Source organism: Arctopsyche grandis, chromosome 8 (genome assembly GCF_051622035.1).
Source record: "Arctopsyche grandis isolate Sample6627 chromosome 8, ASM5162203v2, whole genome shotgun sequence".
Taxonomy (NCBI): Eukaryota; Metazoa; Arthropoda; class Insecta; order Trichoptera; family Hydropsychidae; genus Arctopsyche; species Arctopsyche grandis.
This window is the reverse complement of record NC_135362.1, coordinates 15317006-15331467: the sequence shown is the minus strand read 5'-3', so window position 1 is coordinate 15331467 and position 14462 is coordinate 15317006. Positions and strand designations below refer to the sequence as shown.

Below are 14462 nucleotides of genomic sequence, written 5' to 3'. Positions count from 1 at the left end.
GTTTACCATATTAAAACCAACACGACAACAAACCGTTGACATAATACACCGACAACTTCACTTTCTTCGCGGTACACTGAAACTTTCAGTATTTCTGCAATTGTCGGCAAACATTTTTGAACGCCTCGCATTTCCATTTAGTCGAGCGTGACACTGACAACTGTCATCAAACAGCCAACTGCGAAATTCCATTTCCGAAAAACGTTTTGAACACCTGAACGAGTGATCGAGTACCGAATACTACTACCATAGAATAGCTGAATTTTGAGCTATGTACATACATATATATCCCATCCTGATATAAAATTGATTTATTCAACTATAAATTATCATATAAAATAACGGTTAATATTTAGTTGAAGGACAATGCAAGGGCATCAGTGACTTTATTTTTTTGTATTTATAAACATTCTATTTCAAACGAATAGCAAAGATTCTAAAAAAAAATCGTTGCATAATTACATTGTGCTTTCTTTAAAAGCATTTCGTTTTATTCGAGTGCCGTTTTAGTTGTTTTTTTTTTCAGAAAATGTAAAGAAAAGTTAATGCTTTGTTCAACACATAAAAAATAATCCACTTTTATTCAACAGGAAAACCATTGTTATAAATATAATTAAAAGTTATTTACTGTTCAACAAACATGTCTAAACTATTTTTAAATATAACAAATGATACCTGTCAATCAAATTAAACACTCGTGCATACGAGTAGCTTAAGAAAAATAAATTTTCTACGAAAATCTAATTTGTGCTAAATTATCACCCCATCTTGTAAACAATACTTTATTTTAATTGATAAATTTCACACGTCTATTTTAAAATTGCGTACTAGCATACAAGTGTTCGATCAATGCCGAAAGCACATATTAAATAAATCAAATTTTAAGATGGATTTTGATGGATTCTGGGTTTGAAATAAGCACGGGCGTGTTTACCTGTCGAGGATTGATGTTCCAACGATAATTAATAAAGCTAAATATAAGCCTACAACCGCGCGAAAAGCGCTATTAGCGTAGATTGGAAAAATTCAGAAAAGCTCTACGAAGCTTTTCCGAGCGTTCAAGTCACCGTTTATTTTGGCCGGAACGCGTTTCGCAAAATGGTGGAAAAAAAAATTAAAATTGAATAAAAAAAAAATGAAAACATAACAAAAGCAGCTGTTTCTCTTGTTACGGTTGAATGAAAACTTGATGAGATGACAGAGGTGATAAGTGGAGATAATTAAAATGCTCTAATAGATGTTTAGTGTATTCGTCAAAAGGCTTAAATGTAATTTGGAAACTCATACAGAGGTATTTTTTAAAATAATAAAGTATAATATTTTCGCTACCGAGTATGCCATCAATTTTATGAAAATCATAAATCTGAAATATGGTGAAAATATAAATATAATAGACTTGTCTGAAAACGAAGTGAAAAATTAAACTTTCCGCTAAACAATAAATAAACAGAAAAACGCTCACATTGATGCTATTTTTGCTCGGTTGATTTATGACGGGTGCATAAAAAAAACTATTACATGCAAAACTTCGACATCGTAATAATACGATCGAAAACTATAAAAAATAATTTTCCCCATAAAATTATCCGATTTCCTCGACCTAATTTCGCTGCTAGAAAACATGTCTTATGATAGTATAGCGCGTTATATCTACACCTACAAAATGGCTTATTCAGGAGCTGGTAAAAGCCTCGCGCCTCTCAATTCAATAAATTTGAACTGTTCGACACAACAAAAGATTCCACCTGGTCGTTAACGTGTTGGTAGGGTTGTTTCACGAAACCCATTAACACACATATATTTCAATGTGAATAATATCCACGCAAATCACAACGTACGCTCGGCTTACATGCAACATACACATGTGTGTAGACTTGAATTTCACATGGATTTCATCAATTTTCATCAAATCCATGCAAACGATCTATTAGCAATGACCCACATGGACATATATCGGCCGAAAAGTTGCCAAGACATTCTGGCAACACGGTCACAAAATCAAAAGACTCCACTGTGACAGTGCCATCATGATAAAAACGGCAAGTAAGGTCAATTACTATAATTATGACAATGAAAGGCGAATACTAATTCACATATCCAATATTAGTTATAACTATCAATGTGTTTTTTATACCATAATGTTTACAACAACTACAAACATGCATGTTATCAAATAATAATTAAATGTTTGCTCACAATGGGCACCCTTTTCAAGTTTGACGAATGCTACAAGAAATTGATAGTGCTATTGACAATGTACACCGCTAAATTTAATCGCATCCATCTCTTCGCAAACTAGATAATTCCGCTATAAAGAACAGTCGACAAAAATAGCCGGCGACTATTATAATTTTTTTAAATTATATTTTGGCGCGTGCGCATTCGGAAACGCGAATGATATCAATCTCTTATTACAAAACAGTTGAAATTATTGAGTTATAAAAATAAATTATATATAAACGATTTTTTATAGCGGTTTGGAAAAGTGCCACTTCGTGGTTGTATCGAGTAGGTAATTATTTTATTTTATTTTTTTATTTTTTTTTTTGCATTTAATCATGGGGCGCAGCCCCATGGGGCTCAAAAGGGGGCGCCACAAGGGGCACAGCCCCGTGGGGCCCCAGCCTCATGGGGCGCAGCCCCATGGGGCTCAAAAGGGGGCGCCAACAGGGGCACAGCCCCGTGGGGCCCCGAAGGGGGCCCGGGGGGCCGAGCCTCATGGGGCGCAGCCCCATGGGGCTCAAAAGGGGGCGCCACAAGGGGCGCAGCCCCGTGGGGCCCCGAAGGGGGCCCGGGGGGCCCAGCCTCATGGGGCGCAGCCCCATGAGGCTCAAAAGGGGGCGCCATAAGGGGCGCAGCCCCGTGGGGCCCCGAAGGGGGCCCGGGGGGCCCAGCATCATGGGGCGCAGCCCCATGGGGCTCAAAAGGGGGCGCCACAAGGGGCGCAGCCCCGTGGGGCCCCGAAGGGGGCCCGGGGGGCCCAGCCTCATGGGGCGCAAGCCCTAATAGGGCTTTTTTTAAATTTTTTTTTTGATTTTTTTTTTATTTATTTTTTATTTTTTTTTTTATTTTTTTTTTAAATTTTTTTTTTAAATTTTTAAATTTTTTTTTTTTTTTTAATTAAATTAGCTTAGTCATGTTTAAGCGGTTTATATTATAAACACTGAGCGAAGCCGGGTAATACAGCTAGTATATAATATATATAACATCCGAGTCCCATTGCAGATAATTAAATTAATTAATTAATTATATATAATTAGAAAAATATACATATATATATATATATATATATATATATATATATACATACATATATATACATATACATATTTATTTAGGTATATATGTATGTATTATAGATAATTGGGAAAACTTTATAACGTAACCGGAAGAACCAAAGAAAAAAATCACGAAGCTTTTTGAAGTTTCACGTGTAATAAATTGGAGCGATTTAGCATATAGCGCAATAACTTACGCGAGACACGTGAAGAAAAACCGCGTTTTCCAACTTCATATACTTATCCGGTGTAGCTGGCACGCCACTGGCGTAAAACTATCGAATCGAAAAATTCAAAAAAGTGGTCTCATTATTATACTAATGCGGCCTCTTTTGGCTCTGTCAAATTTGAAAAACACGCGACCGATTTTAAATTTCAGCCGAGGGAGCGTGATCACATCGAGTTTTGCCACGATTTTACGGCCCAAACTTATACACTGCATTAACTCTTTCACTGCCGGGTGCGAAACTTTCGAGACGACATACACAAATGACGTTCATTTCGATTATTTTACTTTTGGGGAAACTCCCCCGACCCAGCGAACTCGTTCTATTATCGTACGATTCAATTCCGGCAAACTTTTATCGGGGAGGCGAGGACATTGTTTACGAGGTGGTTCGTTTTATTAGTTCCGAGTTGAATTAGGGCGACTTATTCTACGGTGTTAAATGGATGCGTGAGTATTTTCGAATCTGGAATTGCCTTCAGAAATTGGGTCGATCATAGCCGAATAATTCTAAACACAGCGACCGAAGTCGTCTATAATAACTGCAAACTTTAATCGGCTATTAAGCGCAACATTATAAATGACGGTTTATCGTCATATTTGTGACTTTCGCTAAAGAGACTACGTAAGTCGTGCGGCAATAATTTAAAAAGTTCGGTTTAGTAATATATCGTAGGGGATATACATACATACATAGTTTCTTTAGAAATTTTGTGGTATGAAATATTTATAATTTATATGAGTATGAAATATTGAGTTTTTTCAGTCTTTCCTCAATTCAACTTATTGCATATAAATTTGAATATATTATAGCTATCAAACCTCACAGTTTCAATTTAAGACTCCTTACTTTTGTTGAAAAATAATATAACAAATACATATCTATTATACATCATTTCGTCATCATATTTAATATCTTTAACAATATTATACTTCATAGAAATTTTTAAACAATTATAAAATGAGAACACGCGCCCGTAGACAACAATTTAAAACGTCTCATATTTTTACAAATCTAAAAATCTATTTATAAAAAGCATGTATTATTATTATCATTTACTGGGGTAAAGAAAGCCACAGGGAATTTTTGTATTTAATGACATAAAAGCAAAGAAGGATTTTTTTTGTCAGTTCCGTTTCGGGCCCGCCTTCGTCCTGCGCCTTGGGCCTGTGCACTTGTCGAACCTGCGTATTTAGCCAGCAGCGTGGCTGGGTGGTTGCGTTGATACTAAGCACCAAAAGGTCATCGGGTTCGATCTCGTGAGCTGAACTCGATTGAAAAGAATTAATTCTGAGTATAATCTTAAAACGCTGCTGGTCAGACTTGGATATTTGTGACTCCAAGTCGATCAAGTCGATCGTTTCCTATCAGAGTTTGCGAATTTATCTGATTTAATTGTTGAAACGGTTCCACCATCAAATTGGCAAAAACCATCCTACCCACTATTTGAATATGATTTCAAAAATGTATTATCTATAACGCTTACATATCTGGTCAGAGTGACAGTAAGTATTCTGTAATGTCACTGTGGCAAATATGTAAACAAATAAATAATATCAGTAGATAGTTAGTCATATAATATTATTTATTTATTTTTTAAAAACAAAAACAAACGTACTGTACAATATTATACTATACAACGTATTGTGACGTAGGAATCCGGGACCAATGTAAAGTGGAGTTTTAAGGGGTGGTTTGTAGTGAATTCCCAGTTTGTGGGAAATAACGTTCATGGAGAATTATGGGGCTGCTCGGACTACTGCATGTCTGAATACTCGGCTACCTGCCTTTAAAAGAAGGTGGACACGGTGGACTGGATATTCTGGAGTGAGCGGCCGTTTCGTGTGAACTTCCTGAGTCATAAAATAAATGCTGTGACCGACTTTGGCCTTTCACTTGGATCCCCAACCCACCCCTATCTAAAAGTAGATAGCATAACATTGATACCAAAAAAGATTCTAAAAATAAATTATAGCAACCAAATAAAATAAAAAGCTTCGAACAGTGGGGATATGTTATATTATGTAATACTTAGATTAATGACCAAGAAAAGGAATAATAAAATGTGAGTGCCAATGGGAATTTTATTAAAAGAAGTGGAAGATCTACTAGGTATATTATAATTTGAATGTGATGTATGAGTGCAATTTTAATGTTTTGTATTTGTAGCTTGTTCTTATTTATCGGAATAGGCTGCAGGTGCCGGACATTCCCATCTTTGTATTTTTACTACTTATCAAATTATCTTTGTATTTTATTACTCATTTAAATTTTCATTCATCTGCTATTTCATTACTTTACTGTTTTTTTATGATTGTGTTTAAATGTTGTTTTTTTTTCTTTTCTTTTCTGTAATTTTTTTTTATCTTATTTTTTGCTTTTGCTTTTTGTTCTATCTATTTATTTTTTGTTTTCTCCCTCTCTTGTTTTATTACCTAGGCCATTGTGGCGCTTCCTGTAATGCCACAATGATCCAAAACTTTTAAATAAATAAGATATTAATAACTAAATGCCAAATCTTACTCAAACCAAGATCAAAGACAAATTTCAAAGTGTTCGTAGAACTCTATGCTTGCATACATCATTATCGTCGAAAATATACGAATTCGTTTCAAATAGACGTGTATCAAAGATGAAAAATATTCATACTTATTCATAAAATATTCACATGACCGGTACAAGTGGAACCATTCGTCTTCTTCGTCCGTTTTCCTTACCCACCGATAAGTAAGTGGCCGATAAAGAAGTGGTTAGTCACGCGAACCATCCATACATTTCGCCGATAACACCGGTGTTCTACTTTGTACATACGTGTACAGACGTATGTATATATCGAACGTGTAAATGGTAACTTACGCGGAAAATTTATTCCAAAAGTGTTTTCCGATCGTGCAGTCGCCCGAATCGCATGTCTACCAAGCCCCATCATCGTATTCAAACATGCTCGGGTGGCTGAATGATATATTATATGTATATTATAAAGTCAGGCGACATGGAAAAAGTTGGACAGCAGTTCGAGTAACGAGTTCATCGAGGTGGGACTAAAAGGTTTTAAGTGCTATTGATATTTACTATTATCTTTTATCCTACTGTCTGGTGTAGGCGTTAGCTATTGATATCCCTCCAAATACATACATATTTATGTACATACATACCAGTGGCGTGCCGTGGAAATCTCCCCGTTTTTATCGCACAGCCTTACTTAGGGGACGTCATACTAAGTCCCCTTAAATCCTGCTCGCGCACATGTGAATGAGTCTGTGCGACAAAACAGAAAAATTTTCACGACACGCCACTGATACATATGTATGTATGTATATAAAGCTTCATAAATCTCAAGTGGAGTATGCACTCACGGCCAAACCGTCACGTTCAACTTCAGTCGGCTAAATTTGGTAATAATTGTGATTTGCCTCTACAAGCTCAGTTCGATCTAGCCGAGTTTCATAAATATGGGATCCATGAATGTGTGCGGGAGGATATTCAAAGTCAAAGTCTTTACGCAACTCATTTAATGTCTTCGCTTCGGACTCGACCAGCGAGTGACGCGCAAAGCCTGCCAACTTAAAATATTCTCATTCATACCAATCCCACATACATACATATATGATCTAAAAACTCTTACGAATGTCGTATGAGAAAGATTTGAACTACGATACTATGTACATGTCAGTAAGAATAGTCAATGTCATGCGATGTCCCTACAGATGATGGCAGGTGTGACTTTTAAGTGTGACTTTTGCATAGATGTCAGGGCCAACAAGAGAGGGGAGGGAAGCTGGGGCTAAAGTTCCAGGGCTCGGACTACTTGAGAGGCTCCTTGTTTGGACGTTCGACTGATCGATACTGATATTTTATATTATTCTACATACAAATACATATATTTCTTTAATGCTAAATGTTTATCATTTTTCGATCCGCGCATTCTTTGTGTCCATGTGAAATCGTACCTGTCATAGCATTTAACATATAAGTATTTTTCTAATGGTTCTGATAGATTTTTCGTATATTAAAAATAAGGGATTATTTTTCCAGGGCCCGGAATTCCTATTAGAGGCCCTGTAGATAGTATGAGATCGGTTAACCATGAGTACCAATTTTTAGTCGCATCACGAGGCATGATTTCAAAATTTCATCCGTAGCCTTTATGTATCTAGTTATTATCCTCTCACTTTGCATTCTGCGTTGTTATTTCAGATCAGGGCTGTGCACACAGGATGTTGATGACCCAAATATTGAGAGATGAAAATATGTACATAATTATTCATAAGACACGATCAAACACGGCCCACAGACGATAATGACGATGCCAAATTGATTTTTGTACGGTTTTTTATACGTTTTATGTTCAAGATAGATTGATGGATTGTCGTGTTTATTTACCTTGGCCGGTGAGTCTAGCGTGTAACTTCGTAGTCAGAGAACGAATAAGTGTGATGTTTTCAGCAGCAGGTCTGTGAGATAGAGGGCGAAGTCTCTCCAGCAGAGACTCCGCGGTCGCCTCCTCACTCATTATTATACTCCTGTTGATTAGAACAAATTATTAATTCATTTAAATTATATATTACAAATCTGTTCTCATAAAATTCGGTATGAACAATGTAGTTTGGCCCAAGTTATGCAATATATCAAATTATCCGACTAGTAAATTTACACATGCAAATATGTACGTACATACATACATATACCAAAGGTTGAAGATTTCAAAAACTTTAAAGGTGAGATTATTGATTGGATAACGGGGGCTACGCCCCAATTAAAGTGATGCCCTTGCGAGGATAGGATTCAGACGAAAGGGCAAAAGTCTCATAAGTCTTCTATCATATTTACATACATACATATATTATATAAGGTACAATGTATTCTTATGAATATCAAACAAAGGCCAGCAATCTATGTTTAAACTACTTTTAGATAGACTTTTATTTTTTATTCGACAAATGTTAGATTTTAGCAATCGCAGTATTTATAGCAAATCAACAGGTGCATAATTTCTAATAGTAATTTAAAGAATATATACATACACACTTTTGATTTGTTTGATTTGTATAAATATTTAAGGAATTCATTTATATTCAATTTCAGGAATTGAAATTTTAATCATTATATTAGCAGACACGTTATATACTCACAGAAAAAACATCAGAATAAAACAAATGAAAGTAACAAGTTTATGATTAAAAATTTGTAACGACTTTCAATAAATAAAAAATAATCTAGACATGGTCGATGATTTGAAATTTATTAATTTTAATAAAATAATGGTATAAAAGCTTATTGAATAATTAAATAAATAATAAATTGAATTACTACGTAAGATAATCAATTATTTTTTTCTATTCTAATTTATAAAAGTTATGCACAAAAACGAATCGATGATTGTATATGTAAATATACATATTTCAATAATAAAAAAGAGACCACGACATAAAAACAAATTAATATTTCCGTCCGCCATAAGAGCATAAGATTGGATGGGCTTCAGAGCCCATCCAATCAAAAATCCAAACACGAAAACTTTCAGTACAAAATTTAGCTCAACATATATTTCATGCAAACGAAATACAATACTCATTTGCAAAAATTTAAAACAAAATTAAGAAAACACATTCTGCCAAGATTCATGGTCAAATTTTTAGCATTTTTACGTCGCGTGAGGTGAAAGTCGACGAAACAATCGAGAAAATGCACACTCTTCGATTGTGCGCGGACGGCATGTGTTAAATTTTCACCCTCGTGTTTGCGCGTGTAAACAAAAAAGCCGGTGACAGAGCAGCCCTTCTTCGGCTGTCAAAAATGAAAGCTGGCACACCCACCAAATTGGAATTCAAAACCGAATCTCATCCACCGAAGACTTGATGCGATTTGCAATTTTGATTATTTCAGAGAAAATGTCAAAATACATGAAAAGAAAACAGCGAACGAGACACGCGTTCGAGGCGACACTCGCCGCTGTACTGAGCTCGCGAGCGTTGGCGCGTGTTCGTGAGCCAAACAGCTGATCGTTCAAATGTGTGTATGCTCGATATTCGTATACATATGTACATATGCATAGAATAATTTTGGGGTGGATTTTGACGTCGTATAAGTTTCGGCCGTTGCGTATTCGCCTTCTCGTTTGACCGTGTAAGATGACTTGTTTGCTTAGGTTTGAAAAATTATACGTGTATCCGGAATGTATTCACGTTAGATTGTACTCAACGCGGGGTGAATTCGATGAATATGGTAATTCGATACGTTTTCAATATTATAAATGTTGCTTCTTTTTTTTCTTATTATTTTTGTCTATAGTAGTATGCTAATTCAACTAATGTGCATACAATGTTGGATTGAATCGCGTGTTGTGTAGGTGTAGATAAAATCAGTGTGACCAACCGAAATACATAAACGGGGGGGAATGATTTGCTTCTTTTGTTTTTTTTCTCAATTATGGTAGCAAATTTGATCTTTTTTATATTGAAAGATACACTAAGCATTAATTTACGTAATTTTATTTTTATTTTAGTTTAAATTAACAACATAAAATTTAAGAATATATTTTATGTAAGAACTGCCGGGAAACTCGAGATTGTCGAAAATACCTCTTGTCAATAAAATATTTAAGTGCAATTTTGTTAAGTATGATATGTATTTAAAATTTAGAAAACAATTAATTTGGATAGTAAGTGCCCGCTTTTCCTTTAGCCAGCAGCATGGCTTGGTGGTTGGGATTTTGCCTAGCACCGAGAGGTCGCCGGATTTGATCCCGTGAATTGACCTCGATTGAAATTTGAAAATTATTTATTCTAAGTATAATCTTTAATGCTGCTGGTCAGACTTGGATATTTGTGACTCCAAGTCGATCGTTTCCCATCAGAGTTTGCCAATTTTTCTGATTTCATTGTTAAAACGGTTCCTTCATTAAATTGGCTAAAAACTCATCCTACCCACTATGTCACCACTATTTGAGTTTGATTTATGTAAAATGAAATTTATATAAAGTTTAAAATTTATAGATGTCTCGTTAATTTCGAATTTTTCAGTGTCTCGTAATTCAGCGACTTATATATTGAAAATGCTGCATTGTTTGTAATTGGCCAGGATGGCGCATTGGGGTTTACCCAGAGAAATGTAATAATAAAAGAAGGGTTCTTAGGAATAAATAATAGTTGTCAATATTATGCGGTACGTCTCTATAAATACGCTACAACGCACGGAATACAATCGGATAAATTTGCTTATAAAAATGTATCCCATGTTATCTATTGTGTGTTTTTTAATGCATTGTGCATTTTTTACCGAAGCTTGCCCATCTTGCGAGTAATATAAAAAAAGAGAAGTTTTTATCGGACATTGAGCACCAAGCATCAAATACGACTGATGCTAAAATTATTTAGGATTGTCTGTGGACAATCGTCACTTAACAACAATATGACGCCTAAAGCCACTTCTATTAATATAACATTTCTCTGGGTTTACCTTCTTGGTGTATATGTAACTAAATATGTAGACTTTCATATGCCTCATGCAGTGGCGTAACTAGAAATTTTGTGCCTGTAAGTAAAAAATCATCACGGAGCCCCCTCTGAAATTTTTAAATCGAAGTACCAAATTTTTGGTTTCGCAATGTAGTATTAATATGAATATAATTATTGTAAATATGTAGGTACATAATATAATTTTCTTAATTTAACTCACATGTATATTTTAAAATTTCTTCTTTCGAATCTTACTGTTTGCAAAATCATGAATTAGTTGTTTGAGGTCCATTTTGGCTGCTTCTTTGAGCTCAATTGTAAGCAAAGACTGTTCATTGAGTCTGGTTTGACGGATCGAATTTCTTTTGTAATCTTTAATCATTTTTAATCTTTAATTATTTATTGAATGTTCTTTCTACGCTAGCCACAGTTACCGGAAGAGTAAAAAATAGCATTGAATGCGGTATATACTTCTGAAAACTCACTCTCCGAACAACTGTACTTGGTAATAAGAAATTTTGAAATTTGCCTTATGGTCATTGTTTCAGAAAGATCTTGAATATTTTTTTCTGGGATTCAAACAATGGTCTGGAATATCTGTTTCCGGCATATTAATAATTTTCCTAGGTTCAAGAAAACCGAAATAGTTTAAAACCAAAACGTGTCTTAATTTAAAATATATTGACGATTTATTGCCCGTAACCATTGCTTACCCCCGCTACATAGTATTTACGCCACTCTCCTCATGTCTTTTTAAAATTGTAATTCTCCAACAATCTAAAAGCTGATATGATTTTGAAGGTACGTAACTAAAGGCGTATTAAGATCCGATTTCGACACAGTTGTCGGAATTCCTTAATTTTCTTTGTAGAATTGAAAGACGAAATATTTTGACAAAATAAAAATTTTTTTTAAGCAAAATTCAACTCTATATAAAATGAGACAGCTTATTGATGTGAATTAAAATAAAAACTTTTCCTACATTTGATAAACATAAAAGTAACCATTTAAAATGTTACCAAATAAAACCAAAAACTCTAATATCTAATTATAAGTATGTTTTTAAGTTTTACTAAACTTTTCTTAGTTCAGAAACGATTTTGTCGTGTGACAAAGTTTGGGTTCTTATCCGATCGTTTTAATTTTTTATGAAGTATAAAACGTAGGAATTTACTTTTGTCCTCGGCGGGCTTTGTCGGAGTGACGTATTGTATATGTACCTACATACATATGTACTTATGTACATATGTATATGTAAATTATCACTTCAGCTTTATCATAATTTATTTATTTCATGTTCATACATTTGTGTGTGTATGTATAATATTTGGTGTAATTTGTTTGATGTTTCTTGCTTCTAAGCTTTTATTGATTTTTATCATAAGTTTGTCTAAAATTAATCGAGTTGTGTAAAATTTTGAATTTATTTTTAAAATTATATCGCTTTGGCAGTATTCCACAGTAATATCTTCATAATTTTCACTGCTCATTAAAAAATCCATGTTATTCTGATTGCAATAAAAAATAATTGTTTTGATACATACAAACTTATTTGTGTGGACGTAGTATATGTAAAATATCAATCAAATATGAGTTTGTTTGAAAAAAAAATTATCTCGTCGCGGTTCATTACGCACTTAACAACATTAAACTACATTTTAATCATTTCTGAGCAGCATCCGATTGAGTTTGTACGTTCGATATGTATTTAAAAGTGTCGATTGTTTTCTTGTGTTTTTCAATGGTCAACTTTGTTCTTGGAAAACCGGCACTGAGCTCAATGTTTGTCATACAAAATGGTAATACGACAAAATTGGATCAAGAAGTGAACAACGTGGAAACAGATGAACCAATTTTAGATATAAACAGTTAGTACTACATTATAAAATATTTTCGTGACTACAATGTTTAAAATAAAATCTTTATAGCATAATATTTGAATTAGAACTACCGGTGAACACAGCAAATTATACGATAACTGAAGACGGACTGTTTCAAGGCGACTGTAATAGTAGTAGTCGCAAACCATTGATTTATACGGAGAATTTCATCTTGGAAAACGATAATAAGTCGCAGGTCGTTGCTGCAATGGAAGTTAGTATTTTTGTATTTTGAAATTAAAGTTTTTTAAATTTTAATTTCGTATTCTATTTATACGTATTTTAGATAAGGCATAGCGATAGAGCAAATATAACGTGCGTTGAAATCAGCGATAGAAGCAACAGTACTGAAGATCCTAAAATACTTCGAGGAGGAATCGGTTCAAGTTTTGTGGAAGTGGCAGTCTCCCCAGGATATGGAAAAGGCTTCGATTTTTCCGTTAGATTATATGGTTTTTATCATTGAAACTATTGTTGAAACGAACATTTTTTTTCTAATAAAATTTCTTGCAAGATTAATGACCTTCATTTGTTTTCATGTTTTTAATTTCAATATTAAAAATGGTCATATTATTTTGAATGTATGTATATATGTAGTTAAATGTGAATTGATTATGTATGAATGTACATTTCTACATGTGCAGTCATATGAAGATCCGTCATTTTGTCTTGGAAAGCGACAAATATTGTTCCTATAGACGAATAACTAATCTAAAAAACAGAAAAAATGTTATTTTTAATATATTTGCATACATATGTACATACATATTTACCAGGTGCATTATTGCTTACATATATGCATAATAATATTATAGTAGTGGCAAGTTACTTGTGATTTTTATTATTAATAAATTTAAATGTCATTAAAATACTACGCTAATATGTATTTGAATACATAATCAGACGACCCAATATTTTAATTTATATCAATAATATGTAAAAAAATAAAACTTCTAATTTTTATTAGTTTCACTATTTTTACTTATTTACCTATTACCATAGTTAGTTTTAAATTATTGATGTGCAACAATATTGTACAGTGAGTCATTCATTTTGTGTTTATTTTATAGGGGGTAGTAAATGAATGTAATAGAAGTAATGTTTCAAAACTGAATAAGAAAATTCATCAACAGCTTGATATGCTTAGACTTAAATAATCAAAATTGAAAATATTGTGACAAAAATTAGTCAATGTCATTTATTGAAAGTTTAAGTTATATTATTTTTAATGCCAATTTTAGTATGGAAACTTTTCGATAGATGTCTATAATAGAAAAAATAAACGGTTTTCCATTTATTATGTGATACAAAAAAATGTATACACATTATATGTTCAATACATATAGAGATAATTTTTTTTTTTTAAGAAAAATTTTATGACTACAATTAATGAATTTTAATTCTGAAACTGAGCTTGGAGTGTAACGTTACAATATATAGATTCCTATCTAATACAAAGCGTGCCATTAAGATTTTATCTTAAGTCATTAATAAGACGGAATAAGCTTTAATTGCAAAGTAATTATTTTGGAGTTGTCAATGTTGGACCGATTTTTTATCGTGTCCTTGTCAACTTTGAAAAGTGGTTCCAAATTGACATACGAAATGGATAGGTAACTC

At 33.6% G+C, this 14462-nt stretch overlaps 2 protein-coding genes across 2 annotated transcripts in view; one reads left to right on the top strand and one right to left on the bottom strand.

Annotated features, from left to right (window-relative positions):
• Positions 1–9464, bottom strand: part of LOC143915853 (cytosolic carboxypeptidase 1-like) — a 74539-nt gene extending 65075 nt beyond the window's left edge. The window contains exons 1-2 of the mRNA XM_077436674.1: positions 9322–9464; positions 7889–8028 (exon numbers count right to left, since the gene is read on the bottom strand). Coding sequence (XP_077292800.1) covers positions 7889–8018 — 130 coding nt within the window. The 5' untranslated portion in view covers positions 8019–8028; positions 9322–9464. The remainder of the gene's footprint in view (positions 1–7888; positions 8029–9321) is intronic.
• A 3158-nt stretch (positions 9465–12622) lies between these two features.
• LOC143915505 (uncharacterized) lies at positions 12623–14462 on the top strand. The gene is made up of 3 exons (XM_077436196.1): positions 12623–12830; positions 12908–13056; positions 13129–14462. The coding sequence occupies exons 1-3, from the start codon at positions 12665–12667 to the stop codon at positions 13306–13308; spliced, it is 495 nt and encodes a 164-aa protein (XP_077292322.1). The 5' UTR covers positions 12623–12664; the 3' UTR covers positions 13309–14462.